This window comes from Cavia porcellus, unplaced genomic scaffold (genome assembly GCF_034190915.1).
Source record: "Cavia porcellus strain 051 isolate PalLab524CR breed Dunkin Hartley unplaced genomic scaffold, mCavPor4.1 scaffold_9, whole genome shotgun sequence".
NCBI lineage: Eukaryota > Metazoa > Chordata > Mammalia > Rodentia > Caviidae > Cavia > Cavia porcellus.
This window is the reverse complement of record NW_026947492.1, coordinates 55010729-55034145: the sequence shown is the minus strand read 5'-3', so window position 1 is coordinate 55034145 and position 23417 is coordinate 55010729. Positions and strand designations below refer to the sequence as shown.

Below are 23417 nucleotides of genomic sequence, written 5' to 3'. Positions count from 1 at the left end.
CTTTCATTGTGTCCCATAGTTCCAGTATGTTGTATTGTCATTATCATTCAACTGTAAACATTGTCTAATTTCTTTTTTTTTTTTCTTTTTTTTTTTAATTTTATTTAAGGAGAAAACAAAAAAAAAGCAAGGAAAGGGTACACGTTATACAGATTTACAGAAAAAAAATGAACAGTAGGAAATCACTAGTTAATGGATTACATATTGTCATCTTAGAAATAATTGTTCAAGTCACAAAATTAAAGCTTGTAAAGTGGACATTCCATCAATGCTACTGCAAACAGTTCTGTTCATTGATCCAATAAAACTCTGTGATATCATTTTCTATCTTATACACTTAAATATACATGCAGTTATATAGTTTGGAGCACTTTCTTTTCCTCTCTTTTGTACCATGACTATTACACATTTTGGGTTTCATTGCTCCCACGGTTCTTATTACTTTTTTGGAAGAGAGTAAAACCAAATGTGACATAACAGAACAGAATTGGTCAAGTCAAAAGGATGGACATAATAGATAATGTAAAAACATAATACAAGGTGATCAACAATGGTTACCATAATGCCTCCCGCTATCTCTAATAGAATTGCCTATATCGTTAGTTATAATACAATTGAACAAAACAGTAAAGAATAAAACCGACAAAACCAAAACATTGGAGACATTGTAGGTCTTCAAAAGTAGATAAAAATCAACAACAATGGGCGTCATAATGAATCTCATTATCTTCACAGCTGATGCCTAAACTTTCGAACCTGATACTATCCAGCAAAACAGAATAGGGGAACATCAGTTAAAAACCAGATGGTGAGAGTAATACAGGGCTTTAAATCAAGGTAATGAAAAGTCAAAGTGGGTTACTATAATATATCCTGCTATTTTTTTCCTTTAATTAAAAGGATAAAGATAAAAAAGTAAATAATGGAGTGGAGATTGAGATAAAAGAGGGCATAACAATGAAACAGCGCAGATCAAAACATAACCATTTAAGCAGAATAGTGTTTCACCACCAGATAATCCTAACCTAAAAGTAGTTACCATATTGTCTCTTTCTTTGAAATCCTTGAGTACAACTTCGTATACTGTAGCATTAAGTATATCAAAACAATGTAAAACCATTCAAGAGAATGACAGCATTACAGAGTATTTAGAATCGACTAACAAAAAATGAATAATGGTTTCTGTATAATCTCCTTGTCTTTACAAGGTTTTTGCTTATACTATCGTACATAATAAAATCCAGTAAGATACAACCTATTTAGACCATTGGAGACAGAAGGACAAAAGCTAGATGAGACTTCAAAACAAGATGATACTAAATCAGTATTACCTATTAAGATGTCATTTTCTCCAAAATAGCTGTTCCTATCATCCAATCTTCTCTGCCTCATTTCTGTTGAGCTCTTTTTCTGTCAGTAGCTGTCAGTTCGTCTTCTTCATTTTGTTCTCTGCTCCATTCGTTGTGGCCTCCCCGCCACTATTTCTGGGTTCTTTGTATTTTTCTTTTTTTAGAATATCCTGCAATACTTTCTGTAGGGTTGAATTGGTGGTTGCAAATTCGCCCAGTTCCTCTTTATCCTGGAAGCACCTTGTTTTTCCATCAATTTCCAGGGACAGTTGTGCAGGATATCTCAATCTTGGCTGGAGATTATTATCTTTCAAAGCTTGAATTATTTCCCCCCACGCTCTTCGTGATTTGATGGTTTGTGCCGAGAAATCTGCTGTAATTCTGATGGGTGTTCCCTTGTAAGTGGTCTGTTTCTTGTCTCTTACAGCTTTTAATATTCTGTTCTTGTATTGAATTTCTGGAATTTTTTTTATTATATGCCTGGGTGTTGCTCTGTTTGGGTTGTAGGTAGCTGGGGTCCTGTATGCCTCATACATCTGAGTATCTTTACCTTTTGCTAAATTAGGAAAATTCTCCTGGATTATTTCTGTGAGTAGCTTTTGTAGTTCACTTGTTTGTGTCCCTACTTCTTCTTTTATGTTCTTAATCCTTAAGTTATGGATCCTCTTATCATCTTCTTGTCTTTGTATTATTGCTGTTTGTTTCTTTGTTATTTTTAAGAAGTTTTTCATTTCATTCTCCCATATTACAAGTCTGCCCTCCAGTTCAGATAGTCTGTCCTTAGTTTCTTTCAAGCTGTTATGCCAGTCTTCTATAGACTTCTTAGTATCTTGGTAGTCCCTTTGAACCTGTTTCACGTATTCTATGCTTTCTCTGTTTTCTCCATCAAACAATTCTCCCCTTTTTTTCTGTTCTTCCATTCCACTGCCTGTTTTTTCTTGGGTGGTACTTAGCATTTCTCTAACTATTCTGCATACTTCTAGCTTCAGGTCGTTGATAACTTCATTCCTGAATTGGTCTATGAGGCTCTCTATATGGTGCCTTATGTATATTGGTGCGGTGTCGGCTATTGCCTGTTTCTCAGAATTGGGGGCCGAGGAGCCTTTCTTGTTGCTGCCTCTTCCCATGCTGCCTCTTCTTCTCTGTTCCTTATATATGCAAGCTTATATAAGAGGCCCAGCTTCTCTCCCAGTCAGCCACAGCCTGATCGAATTGCGCCAGTTAGGTGTTCCCGCTCACCGCTGCGCACCAGGGAGTTACGGACCAGGCAGCCTACGCATCTCCCCTCCCGGCCACCGTCAGGCTCTGGGATCTGGGTTGGGACAGCCTACCAGGTCTGCTGGCAGCGTCACGCAGGCCAGGCACTTTTCACCAATCTCACCCGAGAGGGGGATGTGTGGCTGGAGTCGCCACCACGCCCTGCTCCCGCAGGACTGCTCGGACCCAGAAAGCCCTCCGCTGGAGTCAAACTGTGGTAGAGTGTCAGCTTCTCTCACTCACCTCACCACAAGTCAGTGCACGCCTCCCTGCCGTTCGCAGATTGCCGTTCTCAGAGCTTCTGCGCGTCTCTCTCCTTGCCGAGCCACTGTAGAGGCAGCCAGCCGCAGCGCAGCGGGAAACCCAAATCGCGGCTTACAATGGCGCGGGGTCCAGCCTCCACACTGAGGCTTTTCTGTTCCTGTTTTAGCACCAGGAATGCATTCCAAGTTGGTTTCTCTCAGCCCAGTTCGTTCCTGAGTCAGCGGAGCATATCTCCACCTGCTTATGTCTCCTTAGTCCGCACCATTCCTGGCTTCTGAGCCGAGTCTTTCAAGAGAGCCTCCGGTAGTTGCTGTTATCTGTCCGCCATGTTCTCCCGGAAGTCCTAATTTCTTCTTTAATTTTATCTGTGACCCACTGGTTATCCAGTAGGATGGTATTTAATATTCATATGAGTTCTTGTAGTTTCTTTGGTTGTGGATTTCTAATTTCATTACACTGTAGTCTGACAGTATGTATGGGATAATTAGAATTCATTTGCATTTACTTAAGCATGTTCTATGGGTAAGTATGGGGTGTATTTTGGAGAATATTCCATGTGCAGCTGAGAAGAATATGTATTCTGTTGTCATGGGATGGAATACTCTATAAACATCTACTAAGCCTATTTGTTCAAAAGTTTGGTTCAGTTCTACTATTTCATTTTTGTCTAGTTGATCTGTCTTTTTGTAACAGTGGAGTACAGAGCTCTCTCAACATAACTGCATTAGGGCTTATTTGATTTTTCATGTCCATTAGTATTTGTTCTATATAGTTGGGTGCAATGGTATTTGTTGTATATATATTTATGATTGTTATCACTTTCTCTTGGATTATTCCCTTTATTTAGATATAGTGCCCTTCTTTATCTCTCTTAATCAGTCTTGGCTTGAAATGCACTTTGTCTGCAAATAGAATAGCTACTCCTGCTTTTTTTCTGGGTTCCTGTTGCATGAAGTATTATTTTCCATTCTTTGTTTTTCAGTCTATGATTATCTTTTTGAATTAAACTTATCATCATCAGTATATTGTTGGAGCTTGCTTCTTGACATATTCTGCCAGTCTGTCTTTTTACTGGTGAATTGACACCATTAACATTGATGGTTATAACTGATATGTATTAACTTATCTTTGTCATGTTATTTTCTTGTTGTCCTCCCCCCCTTTTCCCCTCCTAATTGACTGCCTTGCCTGGTAGATTCCTTCTGTTGGGTTTATGGAGCTACAGTGCTTATTATCTCTTTCTAGAATGTCCTTCAGAATAATTTGGAGTGCTAGTTTGGTGGTAATAAATTTCTTCAGATGTTCTTTGTCATGAAAGTATCTTATTTCTCTATCACTTTTGAAAGACAGTTTTGCAGGGTACACCAGTCTGGGTTGAAAGTTGTTTTTCTTTAGAACATGGAATATTTCACTCTCATCTCTCCTTGAGAGTTTATACTGTGAAGTTGGCTGTGATTCTGATGGGATTTCCTTTATAGCTGATTTGTTTCTTTTCTCCAACAGCTTTTAAGATTCTATTCTTGTGTTGAATTTCTGGAGTCTTGACTATGATATGCCTAGCTGTAGGAATTTTTAACATGGCTAATTGGAGTTTTCTACGCTTCACTTATCTGTATGTCTAATTCTTTTTCTCTACTAGGAAAGTTTTCTATCATGATGTCTGTGAATATTTTTTAAGTATCATTTGTGGTATCTCCTGCTTTTTTATCAACTCCAATCAATTTTTTTAAATCTTAAGTTATTCTTCTGTGTCTCATCTAGCAGCTACTGGATTGATTTCTCTTGGTCCCTTGTTATTTTTGAGAAATCTCTCTTTTCCCGATCACTAACTGCAAGCCTGTCTTCAATATCTGAGATCCTGTCTTCACACTGGCCTAATCTGCTTAAAATACTGTCAATGGAATTTTTATTCTCCTGGATATCTGCTTGAATCTACTTTATGGATTCCACTTCTTTTGTATGATGAGCTTGCATAATTTTCTTAAACTCATTTTTTTTTGTCTGTATTTGTACTAGTGTTACTAAACATGGTCTTTATCTGAGAGATTATTTCTGATTTCAATTGCTTTGTTCTTACCACTTCAGAGAGGCATAGTGGGAGCTCTCAGACTGTCCCACCTCATCACTCCCTGGATGTGCCTTTGGTTAACTTGATGTTTGGGACGGCATTCTGTTTAAGTGTCCTCTCACTTTTTTCTTTTTTAAGTTTAATTCCTGGGGTGATGTTTATAAACTGCCTACACTGGGTTGATTTATTGCTAGTATTTCACAACTTCGTGCCAGGCAGGTGTTTATGCTGCTGAGCTAATCCCCAGCCCCCTCTCTGAGGTATCTTGTAGGTGTAGCCAGTTTTTGGGTTTTGAGTCTGCTGGAAGATCTTACCCTTCAGTTTGTTGGAGATAGGAAGTTGTTGCTTATTTGGCCCAGTCTCTGATTGTTTGGCACTGTGCCACAGTATTTTCTGTGACTCTTAGTTAATCTCAACCATGGAATTACCAGGACCAACCACTGTTTAGAACAACTATGTCAATTTCAGTTACAGTGGCACACCAATAGCATCAAACACATTCTAGCAAATGACAAACTGAGCTAACCCTTAATTTGTCACTTTTTAACCATATGAACTAATTTGTATTTATATAACAAAATCTAAACCCAGAAAATTATATGTAGTATGTAAGTCAATTTTGCCCTCAGAAGTTAAAATTTAAAATGGATTAAGTAGAAAATAGGAAGTAGAAAAAAAGAAACATCAGTTGATAAAGGGTTATCATGTGAACTGTGTGAAACTGGTACAGACAAATGAAAGGAGAGGGAGAGATGAGATAAAAGAAAGAACAGAACAGAACCACAACTGCAAAGATGCTAGGAACCACGTTCACACTCATATAAACAAGATCAAACAACGAAGGGGAAAAAGAAAAAAAAAAGATAAAGTCTACTTCCAGAGTTTTCTCTGGTTTCACTAGTAGACAACTTGTGGAGACAGAGTCCTGAGTGGTACAGGTTTCTCCCAGGAAGATAGCAGTAGCTTTTTGGTGGGGTAGTGGATATCAGCAGGACTGCTCTGAGATCAGACTCATTGGGTCTGCCACTGTTTGAGCAGTTTCACTGTCTGAGTCCAGCTGGGAGCTGCTAGATGGAGCTAGCAGTTCTGGATTCTGAGCTAAGCTGGCCCATCTCCAAGATGGCTCTCAGCTCATCACTCTCTCCTATGGGGGGGACTAAGTCCTCTGCACTCACCGCCAGCCAGTGCAGTCCCTCACATCTGCTGCTCCCCTCCACTACTGCATCTCTCTGCAAGAGACCTCCAGGGTCACTGTCACCCTGGGTTTGCAGGTTTGGACTGTTCCTCTCATGCAGTGAGACCCACCTCAGAGAGAAGGCACCGCTGGCTACCTCCTTCTCCATTGAAGTTTCTCTCTTTACTCTTTCCATGGGCTTTAGTTCACACTCCAGACTCTTCCTGGGTCCAGGGGACCCACTTCTTTCCTTCTTGTCTTCTTCGCAATGCTATATTCCAGTGTCTGGATGGTGACTCCTGTTTTCTCTGCTGCTTACTGCTCTGCCACTTTGATCTCTCCTCCCCCATATTGTTTTTAAAATGTCTTTTAAATTTTGTTGTTTTTAAAGGTAGCTGGCTGATGATCTGAGCATATACACACTACTATCTGTTTAACAGTCTTTGCTATAGATTGAGTTTATCCACAAATTAACTGTATGACTACTACAGAAAGTGATGTAATTCATTTGTTTAGAGAATTATCAAGCTAATCCATGCCTTCCTGTGAGCCAGTGGTAGTCATGGGCCAGGAGGAGAACCAAGAAATCAACTGCATCCTCCCATGAGCCAACTGGTACGCAGGCTGGGAGACAAGAAGAGTGCTTTTGCCCATCCCCACCCACTCCCGTAAGCAACCAGTTGATTTGGAAGAACACGGGCTGATATGATAGCAACTAAGGTAAAAAAACAAAATCACCAAACTTAATGCTTGTATTGTTTTAAAGCCAGTAGTCTAAACATCTATTTAGAGGATAACAATATGCAATATAGCAACTAAAGAGGATTTCCTTCTGTCTTGCTTTTGAAATCCAATATTGTTCTTACTGTTTTGTTCTGTTTTACTGTTTTATCCCTTTTAAAATTAAAAAAAAAGAAGAAGAAAAAAGTAGAGAAGAATTATCTACAGCTAGCCATGGTAGCACATGCCTGTAACCTTAGCACTTGGAAAGCTGAGGGTGGAGGACTGCCATGAATTCAAGGCCAGCATGGGCTACAAAGTGAATCCAAGATCAGCCTGAACCACATAGTGAGAACTTGTCTCAAAAAGCCAAAAAACAAAACCAAAAACTATAAATATTTGGGCATGGTGACACATACCCATAATCTCAGCACTCTGCAGGCTAAGGCACGAGGATTATTGTGAGTTTGAGGGCAGTTTGAGTCATACTGAGTTCAAGGCCAGGCCAAACTGTATATAGGGATATCTTGTCTCAAAAACAGAAACAATCATCTACCAAGGAGGAACACTAAATGTTCAAAAATCTATTCTAGTATATCATAATATAGTAAGTACCTTCCTCAACAAATTATATTAAAATATCACAATATAGTAATACAAACTGTAGTCAAGTAAATATATCAAGAGATTCTCCACCTAGGTTCCTTGTTCCATTTAATACATTGTTATGGATTAAGAACTGGTGGTCAACTTAACACCAGCTGGATTACATCAGCATGGCACTGAGCATAGATCTTCCACCTGAGGAAAGCTGCCAGCATAAATAGAGACATGGAGATGGAGAAACTATTAAGTTGAGGTGTTGAGGATTCTCCTAGATGTTGCTGTTTGAGCTGTTGAGAAGCTCTGGTCCTCACATGGAGCATTGCTTCCTGGTTCCAGAGGGTAAGACGTGTGCCATCTGGTCTCCAGGATGAACTTGTCACACCGGCTTCCTGGCATGTACTCAACTCTGCTTATCGTCGAAGGAGCTCGGGGCCTCCATGTCACTGAGTACGGCTGTGGTGCTTTTCAGGACAGCCCTACTCTTTGTTGTGAGTGTGATTTCTCAGCTCCAGCGTACAACCCACAACCTACCAGCACAGCTCCTTCACCCTGTTGGCACAGACTTGCTGTTTTCCACTGCTGACCTTTGGGCCTTCCCAACACGGATCCATAAAAGAGACTGGTGTGAGCCCTTGTGGGCTCAAGACCTCCAGTTGAACTCGTGGGAGGCATTATCATGGGCTCTGGGTCTTCATTTGGATTCATGTGGGACATTGCTGTGCGATTTAGACCCTTGGCTAAATATTTTGTCTTTAATGTTGTGGAGATTTCCTATATTTTCTTGTGTTAACTCTGGGTGACCATCATAAAAATAATATTATGAACTCCATGTACTGTTTTTAATTGTTCTCTGCACAACCTCTGACTACAACATACATATTATTTCCTTTTAAAATTTTTACAAAACATATAAAAATTAAGATTGTCTACTATTGCATCATAGGGAAAAAAAAATCCTCATATGCTTTCACCAAACTTGAGAGGATATTTTGAGATGCTCTAACTTAAAATACATACTACCTGACATTTATGAATTTTCCCATGGGTGCTCTTGAGAATACTCAGAGGTGGGCAGTCATACTCCCAAACCTTTAAAACAGTGGTGGTAAACCATGGCACGCGTGCCACAGTGAGGTATTTATCATTGCAAGCTCAAAAAGGTTCACTATTACTGCTCTAAAATTTAGGTACCATTACGTATGCTTGTGATTGCTACACTGATACGTATTATCAGAAAAAAAGGAATCGAACTCAGGACCTTGCATTTGTCAGGCAGATGCTTTTGCCGCTGAGCTACATCCCTGGCCCAAAAAACACACACTTTTAACTACTCTTACATCAGATAATTTTTTATTGCTCTGCCCAGTTGATCAAATAATCTTAGACCCATGAATCTATTCAATATGTGGACAACATCAACCCTAACAATCCTTGGAATAGCAAAAAACTCATTTTTACACTAACAAATTAGAATGATGTTCTGCTCCAAATCCCTTACAACCTAGCTTAAATATGGTGCTCATTTAACATGATGGATGAAACTATAAAGGTTTCTTCCATTTATTCAAAAAATAGTAATTGGTTACTTTGTCAGCACTCAGTCAGATGCCAAAAACACAAATAGGTGAGAGACAACAAATTCTAACCAAGGGATGAAAAATCCTTAAAGGAGTGAAACAACACAGCTGATTGCTATGCAGTGTGACACATTCTATGACAGAGGTGGGTACGGGATGCTACGGAAGTATCAAGGAGCAACTGAGATAGCCAAGGAGAAAGAACATCAGGCGAAAGACAGGTGAAGAAGAGGCTGAGAGGTTGTTCTGGCAGAGACAGTATTATATGCAATAGCTAGAAAACAAGAGAAGAGCTCAATATAGCTGTAGCAGTTAAGGTAGACTGAAGCAAAGCACAGGTAGACGGCACTGGAAGGTGCAGATGTTAAAAAGCAAATGAAAAGCTTCACACTGAAAGATCATGATCCCAAGTATCTGAACTTAGCTTCAAAGTTATTTTGTAAACATTTGTTTAGAAAGATCAACCAAAAGGTTTACCAGTCAGTTTTCTCATTGCTGAGACACAATACCTAATAACCTGTAACTCAAAGTAGGCAGTTTTAATTCAATTCAGTTGCAGGAAATTCAATCCATGACTGGCTGGCTCCAAAGCAGAAACACATGCCAAACAGGCACTGCAGAGCAAAAATGCTTAGTTCATAGAAATTGGGAAGCACAGGAGGGGAGAAGGACAGAAAGTGATGAGGGACAAGATACAGTACCCAAGGACACACCTCCATGACCCATCCAAACACAGCTCCAAGTGTGCTCCATCAACACCTTGGGCAGCTTTCAAACCAATCAAGTAGACACAATGAAGCCTAATCATCATAATCCATCCCTTGTTAACTTGACACCCAAAAACATTTCCCTAAACTATTACTGACTGATTGACTGGTTTTTTGAGATAGGGTCTATGAAATTCAGGCTGGCCTTGAACTCATTATGTAGTCAAGGCTGGCCTCAAACTCACGATGATCCACCTGGCTCAGCTTCTCAAATGCTACGATTACAGACCTATACCACCCAGCTCCAAACCATATTTAATATCCAAATAAACACTAAGTCATAATTCCACCTAACATGATACAACAATCTTGTGTAAAGCCAAAAACAAAATAATCCTTTTCCTAGTTTCAACATTTCCAGCATTTTCCAAAAATTCAAGTCTCTTCTGAGATTCAAAGCAACTTTTAACTGTGAACGTCTGTAAAAATAAAAAAATTACCTAATTCTAAGATGTAACAGCGCAAGGGAATACTCCCATTCCAAAAAGGAGGAATAAGGGGACACAAAGAACTAAACCAACACAAGACCAAAACCTAAAAGAATATACATTAAGTTCTGTAGCTCCATACACAGCATAGCATACAGGGCACAATGGTGGTAAAATGTTGCGTACCAGAGGGTTTGGATCACCCATCCATAAGGCCTTGGGAACCCACCAAGCCTCTCTCTTGGACTGGATCCCCTCAGGCTTGCAGCTTTCCTTCCTTGGCAGAAATTCCACATTCTTATCATCTCTGACTCTGTGAGGTCTCCAATGCACCTTCGGCTTCACTCTCACAGTTTCATGCACTGCCCAGTGAGGGGATCTTTATCTTGTCTCCCAGGCCCTTCTCTGAAATCAGGGTTGAAGTCTCTCTTACCCTACAACTCTTGCATTCTGTATATTGGTAAAACTTGCATTACATGGATGACACCAAGATCTGCTGTCAACTGGAGCAGTAGCTAGGTCTCTGAATTTCCTCTGCCAGATCAATTAGTCCAGCATCTTTAAATTCAGCTTTCTGTAGTCTTAGGACACAAAAATGGAGAAAAACTTTCTGCTAGAATGTAACACACACAGGGCCTCTAATCCAATTGCCAGAAGAATTCTTCTCAACTAAAGCCTCCTGAGCCTGGCATTTACTATCCATATTCTTATCAGCATTCTGGTCTTGAGCTCCAAGCAGAACCACCCACGAAGCTCTGCTTATAGCAATCCAAGGCTTCTCCACTGGCAACTCCAAACCTTTCCAAACTCTTTCTACAAACCAGTTCCAAAGGCCTCTAAATAACATGATCTGGAACAGATGCAGCAATAATCCCTTATCTCTGATACCAATTTTCTGTTCTGGTCAACTTTGTCATAACTGAGACACAATATCTGACATGTGCACATTAAAGGAGAAGAGCTTAGTTTCAGAACATCAGCCCAGTCAGTCAGTTGACTCCAAGGTAGGAATGTCATGGCAGAGCAAAGATGCTTAGTTCATTACAGCCAGGAAAGAGAGCTGGGGAACAGCAAAGAAGAAGGAGCAAGGGAAAACACATAGCATATGTTGTAGTCAGGGCTTGCAAGGGAATAGATTTAACATAGGACACATAATTTATAGGATTATTTTGTAATATTCACTCAAAAACTCAAATGCAGTGGAGTGCAAGAGATATGTCCATGTGTTAGAGATCCAAAGAATTCAGTTGAGGGCCTGGGTCCCATGGGAATGTCCTGCATGAGTCCATCTGAAGACCTATAGCCCATGCCAAAGTCCTGCACAAGTCCAGCTGGAGGCCTAGAGCCCACAACAATGTCTCACGCAAGTCTGTATCAAGAATCTGCACTGGTAAGGCCCAAAGGTCAGTGGTGGAAGTCAGAAGGTGTGCGCCAGTAGGTTGATGGATCTGTGCCACCAAGCTGAGGGACCTGTACTGGAGCTAGGAAGTGACACTCAAGGTAATGACCAGAGCCCCTCATACTCCCTGAAAAGAACAGCAGCCATCCTCAGCAACAGCAAGGACCCAAGTTCCTCCAATGATAATAAAAGCTGAGTTCGTACCAGGAAAACCAGTGCAACAAGTTTCTCCAGCAACAGCATACCATCTTCCCCTCCAGTTCTGCTTTTATGCTATTGGCAACAATCCTTGGGTGCGTCTTTCACACCCAGAAACAAGCTAAGTTCACTTGGGTATTCCAAGCTGACCATTAGTTAATCCACCACAGTACCTAAGGTCATGCCTCTATGACCCACCCAGACACAGTCAGAAGTATGTTCCACCAATTCCTTGGGTAACTCAAAGGCAACCAAGTTGACACATTCAAGCTAATCACCACTGGGGGCAATGTGAGCACTGGATTAAGGATTATGGAACACTGGGGGGCAGGGAGTCAAAAAACTCAAATGAACAAAAACAAAACACAACACAACAAAACACCTGACCTGCTATCAAAGCTTGCATCTGCAACGATTTGAAGGCTTTCCAAAGATGACCCATCATTTACATGTAGGAACAAGACTTCCTTCTGGGACCGGATTGAACGAATCCATCCCTAAAGAAGAGAAACACTTCTAAACATTTTCATTATACATACAAAAAAGACTAAATGAAAGAAGAAAAAATGTACTCACAATCTTGCCTCAATATAGCAACTGTGCATAATGAACTTTTAGTCTATATACATGCATACATAATTATACATGGTTCTTATCACAATGAGATACACACTTTGGGATACCCCCTTTTGTTCTCTTAATGAATCTCATCATTTTGAATGGATGTCAAATCAAGCTGATGAGCCTAGTTCACATAACCAATCTCCTCAATGCCGACTTTTCCAAGCTATCTCCTCCCATCATTACAAATAACCAGGTTTATATCTTGCTGTCATTTTTCTCCTATGATATTCCCATTATCCCCCTGTAGTATCTCTCAAAAAGTTACAACATCAACACACACTAACAAACTTTCAAAGACAGTCTTAAATTTAAATGACAATTACATGCCAGTACAAATGACACGTCTTTGTGCAGATCAATAACACTAAAAACAGTTCTCTCTGGTATACTTAAATGTAACATAGCAACTAAAAGAGAATTATATTCTTCTAGCAGACACCAAACAACTGTAAAGTACCCCATAAATGTAAAGTAAAAGAATACAGATAGACATTCACCATTAAACACGTTAGGAAAAGCAAAAAATGATTCCACATAGAAAAACTGTTGGTTAGTTGTCTGTTTCTGGCCATAATCTTCAGATGCTGCTATTACTATCACTTATTTATTCTATCACTTATTTACCTCTCCATAATGCTTTAAGGGAAAGAAACATGCTTGCTTTAAAATACATTGCCAGGTACACACATGAAAATTTACAGATGCTTTCTAGTAAGATATTTACTATTCACTGAACACACACAAGAAATAGTTTACTACCATCACACGTGGCCTCATTTCCTTCTTACAATGGCTATAAGGATTATCATGTCCACTTACAAATTAGAAAACTGAGGCTCACAGAAGATAAATTAACTTGTTCAGACTTACTGCTGGTAAAGTCCAAACTTGAAACCAAATATACTTCACTAGAAAGCCCTTGATCTCTTGCCAGGGCTATGTAAGATGAAATGTAAACCCACACAGCCTCATGTACATTGCACTTCGTCTCACATTTCCCCAAAGGCACCTGCTGTTTGGGTCATGTTTACTTACCAGATGTTTATGAAGCACCACTCTCTTACTTTTTTCTTAGTAAAGTTACCACTTTTTAAATATGTTCCTAAGTTCTTTATAAATACGCTACTTAACCCTCACAGAGCCACAAATGAAGTGGTTATTATTATTTTTGAAATAAGAACACATTTAGAGACATTAAGAAATCAAGTCATAGTTGCCAAGTAGTACAACTGGGATTCAAATACATGTAGTTATTCCTTTAGTGTTCATGTTCTTATCTACAAGCTTTTCTAAAAGTCATGTTCCTCCCCATGTACCGCGGTGTCTGGGGGACACACCTGGAGATTATTTCCAGTCTATCTTCAGTTAATTCTACTTGGCGAATACTTCCTTTAGGACTCAGGTGAAATATCATTTCATTTCTCACAGCTGACCTTCCAGTTATGGAATTCCTTTTCTGTTTTCTCATAGCCCTTTATTTGTACTATAAACAATAACATTGCTATAGACAAAGGATGTCCAATAGAAATACAATGCAAACCATCTAAGTAATTTTAAAGTTTTTAGTTGCCACACTGAGTAAAAAGTTGAAATATTTTAACCCATCATGCCAAATACTATCAACATGTAATCAATATAAAAATATTGATAGTGTATTTTGCATTCTTTAAACCTTTGTGCTTCAGAGTATATACTTTACATTTACAGGACATCTCACTTCAGATTAGTCACATCGCAAGTGTTTAGACCCACAAGTGGCTGGTAGGTACCATTTTAGACCATAAAGCACAAAACTGAAAGCCTCGATCCTAGATCGCAGGTTCTGGTCTATTAATCGTTGAATCTGATTTTGACAAGTACATAAAATGTATCTATGCAATGCCAAATTAATAATAAAGATTTTGATTTAGATCATGGAAAGAAAATAAAACCCAAATAAATGCAAAGAGCGGACTGGTCATAATGCTAAACAGGAAAGATGTATGAGGACACCAAAACACTTGCATCAGTGTTTTGACAATTTATTAAGAGTCAAACATCCTGCTTAACTTACTCCTATAAGGAAAACTGTCTTGTATGTTGTTAGGAAAAACACTACCAGCAAGAGAAATAATGGCAGCCAACATTTATTTACTATGGGCTACTATTCTAAATATACTCATCAGAACTCTATAAAATAGAAATTTTTATTATCTCTATTTTCATAAGACAGTTGGAGTTTGGAGCACTTAAGTGACATGCCCATAATTATCAAGCTACTCAGATGGAGAGATTTAAACCTAACTCTTTTAAATTGCTCTATTTCACTTTCTCCTCATTTATGGAACATAAATTTCAGGTAAGCCCCATTTTAGGGGTGGAGTAGCTAAAAGCTGAATAAAAGGTGAAGAGTATTTTACTGTAAGCCATGTGAGTATCAAGTTAGGTAGGACACGTTCTGCTCTTAAGGAGCTAGGGCGAGGGCCCCTATATAACCGTATTCATTGTGACAGATCACGGTATTAAAAAAAAAAAAAGGCCGGGCGGGGGGGATGAGTGTGTGTTGTTCACTAACTTTTTCTGCACGATTAGAAGTTTACAGGTGCTGCCTTGGAATCATGAAAAGCAACCTGCTGCATTTTATAGTAATCAGAACAGTTCTGCGAAAACAGTACCTGAAGGAAGGCAAAAGTGTGAACTGCAGCGATGCCTATATTTTCTAACTTTTCCCTGCTGTTCGTTCTAACCTGAGTACAAAGTAAGACCAGATGTGCACGTGCCTCACATGTGTCTTTGAAAAAATAAAATAATTCCCCAAACCCGTGCTCTTTCCATTCACCCACCTGAACCTTAACGCGCTCCCCACTCGTGTTCTGGGACCCGAGAGCGTCCCGCACGCTCAGTTTGGATGAAGGCTTGTGCCTCGGGCAGGGCACGGACGAGCAGAAGCGCAGGGCTCGAGAAAGGACCCGGGACCCGAACATTACGCCCCACCCCGGACCTCCAAAGGCGCAGCCCGGGTGTCAGCGGGTTCAAACTCTGCCAACGACGGCCCTCTGTGGTCGGCTGCAGCCCGAGCTAAAAGGAGCTCTAGGGCTCCCAATTCTGTCCCCTACAGAACCGCTTCTTTCCCTCTCCCCAACAGGGCAGAACGGTGACGGCACACTCCGCAAACGCCAAGGACAAAACGCTCCTGGCCAGACTTAGCGACCCACCGGACCGCTACAACCAGACACCTACACCGGAAAGTCGGGCTGCAAAAAGGTCGCCCACAGGCTCTACGTTACCACGCCAACATCGCTTACATCATCACGCAAGGCGGAGCCTGAGACAGAGCATGCGTACTTGTGTAAGGAGGCGGGGCTAAAGATGAAGGGCGGAGGAAGGGAAGGGACCGAGGCTCAGCTAAGGCTCAAAGTGGTTTGTAACAGTGTTCATCTGGCGCCAGGGAGCACAGTTGGAACTGCTTCTATGAGTCTTCGTTTCTAAGGCTTCCTGAGAAAGGTGAGGAGCAGAGACGCAAGGACCAACTGATAAAGAGGGAAAACGTCCAGGAGGAGGCTCTTAGTTCTTGAGAAAAGTAGCCTGAGGATGTCAGTGGTTGCTGAGTTATGAGCATTGAAAGGAAAATAGGATCTACTCCCTGCTCAAGTCAGTTGTGTGGTTATCAGGCAGATCATAAACCTTTGAATAAAAGTGATCAGAATCCTGGCAGAGCCTAAGCTAAGATAACAGAGAGGGCTGTCTGTACTCTGACAGCTGTGGAACTGAAAAGACCTGAAAATGGGAAAGAAGGGATGTGAAGCTGCTGGACAGAGACTGGAGAAATGCCAAGTGTTAACTGCCAAAATCTCTGTCTGCTTTCAGACAGTCGTTTGCATTTGCTTGACCTAAAAACAATGATGCTTATATTTGACTACAGTTTAAATTTATATAACACTTTGTTTTCCCTAAGTTGAACTCATGAAAGTGTTTCTATCTAGTTAAATAAAAGAGGTGAGGGCCAGTTTCTTAAAGTTGCCACTGTTATGTCCATTTCACAGATAAGAGAAGGCACAGAAAGGGTCATGACCTGCTAAACAAGTACGTGTGCTTTAAACCATCATGGTATGATGTCTCAAGGTGGAACTTTCCATTAAGGAAGTCATAGTCTAGTGATGGAAACTGGCAAGAAAAGAAATCATTGTAATATAAAGCAATAAGAGCATGTATAGATTGTATGCACCAAGTGGAGAAGCAGTCTAGAGGAGATAACTAAACTTTTTTAAAAGGAGGATTAGAATGTTGTCAGATGAGGATATAAAAGAATTTTCTGCCAAGAAGCTGGACAAAACAAGTTGCCAGGAGGACAAATGGCTCAAAAGGGGATGAGAAAGTATCTCCTATGAAAATACCTGGACACTCCTTGAACTTCAAAGTGGAAATGTGCAGCCTTTAGTGTTGTATCTAAACTGACATAGTGGAGCCTGCCTGTAATCTCAGCTCTTAGAGAGGCTGACGCAGAAAGATTGCAAGTTGGAGCTCAGCCTGGACAACTTAGCAAGACCTTGTTTGAAAGTAAAAATAAAAAACAAAAAGTGATCTGGAAATGTAGCTCAGCATGAAGGCCTTGGGATCAATCCCCAGCACTCCAAGGGGAGAAGAAAAATAGTATACCTTTGGTAAATTGGCTGCAAATTCTGGAGGACAAGATGTGCTCACCACAATGATGTGTACCTCTTTACAAACCTTTTCTTTGACCATGCCTACCCTATTAAAAGGATTAAAAGTACCAGCCAATTAGCTTACTTTCTCCTCAACCGTTTTTCTGTATTGCCTTCTTTTATGGTTTGGATCTAAAAAGTCCCCCCAAAGGCCATGTGTTAAAGATTTGATTGCCAGGTGATAGGCTTTGGGTAAGTGATGGGATCATAAGGGCTCTAACTTCACCAATGGACTAACAATTGATGAATTCATAGCTCAGTGGGTATACTAGAAGGTGGAAGATGGGTGTGGTGGTGTGTGCCTATAATCCCAGCAGCACTGGGAGGCTGAGGCAGGAGAATTGCCATGAGTTTGAGACCAGACTGGACTTACAAGCATGACCTTTTTAATAAATAAGAAAGTGGAGCCTAATTGGATGAAGCAGGTCACTGGAAGCATGGCTTTAAAGGGCATATTTTGTTTTCTGCCCCTTGTTCCTCCTGTTCTCCCTCTCTCTCTTCCCCCATTTCCTGGCTGCTTTGAGGTGAGCAGCCTCATCGTCCACACTTCTACCGCCATGATTTTCTGCCTCATCTCAGGATCAGATTAATGGAGCCAGTGAACATGGACTGAAAACTAAAACCATGAGTCAAAAAAAACCTTTTTTTTTTTAAATTTTCTCAGCTGTTTTGCTACAGTGACCAAAACCTCACATGCCTTCTTTCTCCCTCTCCACTGCTGCACTGGATGATACGCTTTTGAAGAACTTGGGTCTCAGTCTCAGAAAGAGGGGATCCTGACTTCCTCTCCCAACATGTTTAAATCGAAAGGTTAATTATTTTCTAAACAAGGAACCACTGCCCAGTATTATGATAAAAGGAAAACTAGTTTGTGTCGAGAAGTCTGTCCTGATTTTGATGGGTTTTCCTTTATAGGTGATCTGTTTCTTTTCTATGACCACTTTTTAAAAAATTTTATTTAAAGAAAGACTAAACAAAACAGAAAATAGGTAGAAATAATACATATGTTCAGAGAAAAAATAAACAGTAAGAAATCACTAGTTGATGTTTACTTATTGTCATTTTACAAATAGTAGTTAAAAGTACAAAAATGGAACATGTAAAGTGGGAATTCAAACAGCGAGCCTGCAAACAGTTCTGTTCAACTGTCCAGCAAAAACTTAGTAACATGGTTGTCAATCATATACACTTAAACATACATGCAGTTATCCATATCTTCATTTATGTTTAGATTAAACAAACTAAAGCAGGTTGAAAATCATTCTGAACAAAGAATAATAGTATTGCTGGATTTCACATCATGACACTCTGTAATCAGTACTGGGTACTGCAGTGTCTTTTTTAAAAATTTAATTTAAAGAAAGACTAAAAAAAACAGAAAATGGGTAGAAATAATACATAAGTTCAAAGAAAAAATAAACAGAAGTCACTAGTTGATGATTACAGATTGTCTTCTTACAAATAGTTATTCAAGATACTAAAGTGGAGCATAGGACGTGAGGTTTCAAACAGTGAGACTGCAACCAGTTCTGTTGAACTATCCAACAAAAACTTAGAAATATGGTTATCAATCCTATACACTTAAACATGCATGCAGTTATCCATATCTTCAATTATGTTGAGATTGAATAAACCCAAGCAAGCTAATATCACTCTGAACAAAGAATAATACTATTGCTGGGTTTCACATTATGACACTCCAGGATCAGCACTGGTAGTGTCTCATTTTCTTCAAAGTATCTGTTCATTTCATCATGTGTCATAAGATCAGTTCTCATAGATTGTTTATAGATTCTACACATACATGAGTTTTAACATGTATTTCTATTCTTTCTATATTAGAGGGAGAAACTAAACAAAGCAAGGCAAAATCAAACATATTCCTATAAACACATGAAATGAAATAAACATATAATACCATTGTACAGAGTTCTACCATGGTTCCTGTGTTGTCTCTTGTTATCTCCAACAGAATTGGCTATATCATCAGACATAGTATAATTGAATGTATCAGTACATAACAGTATTCATAAAAACACAACTTTGTATTTAGTATAGAACTTCCAAAACTAGCAGTTATCAAACCAGAATGTGTATCGTAGTCTTGTCATCTTCAGTGTAGTTGCCTATACTCACAGACTTGATACTATCAATCGTATCAGTTTTGAATAAAGTCTTCTCTACCTCATTTCTGTTATGCTCTTTTTTTCTGCCATCAATTGTCTGCTTATCTTCTTCATTCTATTTTCTGTTCCATTCATTGAAGCCTCTCTGCCACTGTTCTTGGAATCCTAGTACTTTTCTCTCTCTCTCTAGAATGCCCTGCAGTATTCTCTGTAGAGTTGGATTGGTGGTTGCAAATTTCCCAAGTTCCTCTTTGTCTTGGAAGCATCTTGTTTCTCCATTAATTTCTAGAGACAGTTTAACGGGGTATATCAATCTGGGATGGAGGTTATTTTCTTTTAGGGCTTGGAATATTTCACTCCAGGCTCTTCTTGACTTGATGGTTTGTGTTGAGAAGTCTGCTGTTACGCTGATAGGCCTTCCTCTATTTAGGTTATCTGTTTCTTGTCTCTAATAGCTTTTAATATTCTGTTCTTATATTGAATTTCTGGGATCTTGCTTATTATTTGCCTGGGTGTAGCTCTGTTTTGGTTGTAGATGGCTGAAGTTCTGTATGCTTCATATGTCAGAATATCATTTCCTTTTCCTATGTTTGGGAACTTTTCCTTAATTATTTCTGTGAATAACCTTTGTAGTTCCTTTGTTTGTACCCCAGCTTCTTCATTCACATTATTTATTCTCAAGTTATAGATCCTTTTGTCATCTTCTAGCCTTTGTATTGTTACTGCTTGTTTTCTTGTTTTTAAAAAGTTTTCCCTTTCATACTCCCACATTGCAAAAGTATCCTCCAGTTTGGATAATCTATCCCAGCAAGTGTGAGGTCCTAAGTTCAATCGCTAGAACACTCCTCCTCCTCCCAAATTCAAATGCTATAACAATATTCCTCCTCATCCTGTGAAAATCAGTGACGTTAACATACGTCTGAATAACATTAGGTCTGTACATTACAATTCAGTATCATTATATTGAAAGGGTGGCTGGCCCAGGCCGGATACTGTAGCCGGTAAAGCCAGGGAGCTCCTATCTCCCCCCACCCTTGGAAATTACCTCTGGCGCCAAACTAAGACCAATGGGCTACCTGTGCATCCCTAATGCCCCTTGGGTTCCACCCCAGGCTGAGGCTACTTATGTGCCTCACTCCACGTGTTTGAGGGCGAGATCGCCGGCCTGGAGCGGAGATGCCGCGCCCTGGGGGATCGGGGGTGTCTCTCCCCGCATTCCCAAAATAAAGGTTACTTATATTTTATACTTCTTATCTTTTCAGCCACCGCCACCAATCCTCCTCTTCCTCCCCTTCACAGTTCGAGCACATATATCTTTTTGTATGGTGTGAGTACATCTATTGCTGGCAGCATTAAAATTGGGCTTGTTTGAGAGAAAAGAAAGGGAGGATTTTATCCTTCTTGAACGACAGTAAAATAGGCATGTTACAGAATTCATATTGGAAGGCTTGAGATAAGTGCTACAGATTATACTAACATGCTGCTCATTCCTTCTTTCTATCCATTGATTGAGGTTTACATTTTAGGGAAATAAAAAAGAAACTTTGTATTAAATTTGTAAGGACACTCTGAGCATTTGAATTATTATGCCTTCAAGGCAATCAACTGTGTTTTACTATCCACTGTCAAATTGCCATTATAGCTTTCATCTATAGCTAGAAACTGTGTTTCCCACAATTCTCTCTGTGTGGTTCCAGATCAGAATTTTCCAGTTTACTCATGAGATTTGAAAAGAGAGGATATTAATTTCTTAGGAGGAAGTAGTGGTGGGTAATTTGCAGACATCTCTGCTTCATTACAGTTTGCAAACATATGTAACATGGTAATTCCAGAAGGAAAGGAAAGATAAATATACTCCGAGCAATGTTTGAAGAGATCACAGCTAACAATCTTTTAAAACTGATGAAAGACATCAGATTACAGATTCAAGAATCTCTATAAACTTCAGGCAGGATAAATATAAAGAAAATCATATGTAGGCACATAGCAAAACTACTGAAAGCCAAATAGTTAAAGAGAAAATGTTAAAATATTTTTTGCTGAACTCAAAGGAGCCAGGAATAAAATTGACAGGGGACTTTTAACAGAAATGATGGAGCCAAAACACAATAGTGGTGTCTGTAAAAGTCTGAAAGAAAATACTTGCCAACCTAGACTACTATATATAAAAAATATCCTTCCAATAAATAAAAATAGAAAATTCACTGTTATTCCAACCACACTCTAGGCAGAAGGAAAATGCTTCCTTTATTGAAGAGTGAAAAGTCATAGTTATTTGTGGGAGACAACTCCAGTGTCTCCTTTTGAATCCAAAACAATTACTGTGACTTTGAATATTTGGAGACTCATTTCCTTATACTGATCTGTAAAAGGCTGGCTGAGGTATTTCCTTGTCTTCAGTTGGCTCTGAGTTTTGCAAATAAGGCTAGCTGAGGTGCTAATATGCAAAATCTATAGCCATTAGACAGTCCTGTTTCCTCACATGGTGCTTTCTTTCTTTCTTTTTTTTTTTTTTTTTGTTTGTCTTTTTATCAGTATGGGGGATCGAACTCACAACTGCCTTCTTGCAAGGCAGGCGCTTATGCACTGAGCTAAATCCCCAGCCCCTGGTGCTTTCCACATACAGGATTGAGCTGGTGAGATATTAGAGCAAACAGCTCTGGGAATGTCAACTGGGTACCAAGCCTCAAGATAAGAGGCTATGACTCCCCAGGGCACAAGAGTTTGCATATCACTAACGGAAGCAATAGCCCCCAAAACAATTCCACTGTTACCTTAATTGGGTTATGTAAACTGATCCCTCTGCGTATCTTTATCTCTGCAAATTACAGAGACTGGGCATTCTGGCCAGACAGCTCAAGTTACTCAGTAATCCCCTACATCCTGACTATTACTGGTCCCTGAGCGACACCCCCTTTCTTCACAAAATAATAAATGCTGGAAGAGGCCTAGGATGGGGGAGGGGGGCCTTTGTCTGCACATCCTCACAAAGATTGGACTTAGGACTCGTTGGCTACCCTTAACTTGAAATAACGCCTTTGAGTTTTTACTCTCACTGTGGATTGCACTGGTGGTAGTAGATTGGAACTGATCAGTTGGGATTCCAATAACATCTCAATGGGATTACAAATATAACTTTTTGGATTGTGAGGAAGACTAGAAAGAGGATTACAATACTTGGATGACTGAACTCAATTTTTGGGTTTATAATAGTTACAAAGGAATAAAGAATAATAGAGGAGTAAAAAGTATATCAAATATTTACTGTAGAGAACATTGCTAATAATGTCGTGTGTGGCTAAAAGTGCACATAAAGTTAAAGTATATAACCCCAGTAACCCCAAAAGCAAGAAAGGGGTAAATGGAGTTAAAGGCATATAAGGTTGCTTATATCAGATAGTAAGCAGAGAACTAATTTAGGTTAGGTTTTTATTAAATCAAGAATGTACACAGGTATTTTATTTAATTTTATATATAACCTGTGTGCTTATTTAAGTACAGTGAAAGTGAATGAAATGTTGCTATATACACTAGCATATGATTGTGCTTGTGAACATAAAGTTGGGCAAAGGAAATCCAGACACAAAAGAATACATACCATAAGACTCATTTATAGAAAGTACACAAATGAACAAAACTGATCTGTAGTGCTAAAAACTAGAAAAACATTTAGCCTTGGGGAAAGAATGACTAGGAAGAAGCATGTGAGTAATGTTCTGTTTCTAGATCTGGAAGGGAGATACTTCGCTGTGTGTACCCTGTGAACTTTATGTGTGCTGTTATGTATGCATGTTAAACTTCAATTAAAAGTTTACTTACAAATATTATTTTCCCTGGGTTATGTTGTTGTATAGTGAGTAGGGTGAGCCCATAGTAGCCTACATAGACAGATCTGGATAAAACAGTGGCTCTGACACATAGCTGCCAGGTCCCCATGCACTATCTCTTTTATAGGTAAAGAATGAGTTACTTCTGTGAAGTACAGATGTGAATACTTCCCGCCAAGTGTTGTCAAAGTGAGCAAATGACATAATCTATTAGGTATTCATAAATTATGATTATTTAATAAGCCCAAAGAGTAATTACTTTTATTATTCGTATTTCACAGTTAAGGTAAGTGAGAGACAAGAGTTTCAGTAGACTCTGTAAGGTCCCTAACCTGATAAGTAGCAACTACC

The 23417-nt window shown here is 39.5% G+C and overlaps 1 protein-coding gene and 1 long non-coding RNA gene across 3 annotated transcripts in view; one reads left to right on the top strand and one right to left on the bottom strand.

Annotated features, from left to right (window-relative positions):
* Nars2 (asparaginyl-tRNA synthetase 2, mitochondrial) overlaps nt 1–15705 on the bottom strand; it is a 149127-nt gene extending 133422 nt beyond the window's left edge. The window contains exons 1-2 of one of the 2 annotated variants that reach the window (XM_063256408.1): nt 15254–15705; nt 12195–12304 (exon numbers count right to left, since the gene is read on the bottom strand). In XM_063256408.1, the coding sequence (XP_063112478.1) occupies nt 12195–12304; nt 15254–15394 (251 nt within the window). In that variant the 5' untranslated portion in view covers nt 15395–15705. The remainder of the gene's footprint in view (nt 1–12194; nt 12305–15253) is intronic. The other variant, XM_003468526.5, reaches the window with a different exon arrangement.
* Nucleotides 15706–15790: 85 nt separating this feature from the next.
* LOC134477685 (uncharacterized) lies at nt 15791–17189 on the top strand. The gene is made up of 2 exons (XR_010049822.1): nt 15791–15914; nt 16454–17189. It is a non-coding gene; the product is annotated as an uncharacterized LOC134477685 (long non-coding RNA).
* Nucleotides 17190–23417: the final 6228 nt, after the last annotated feature.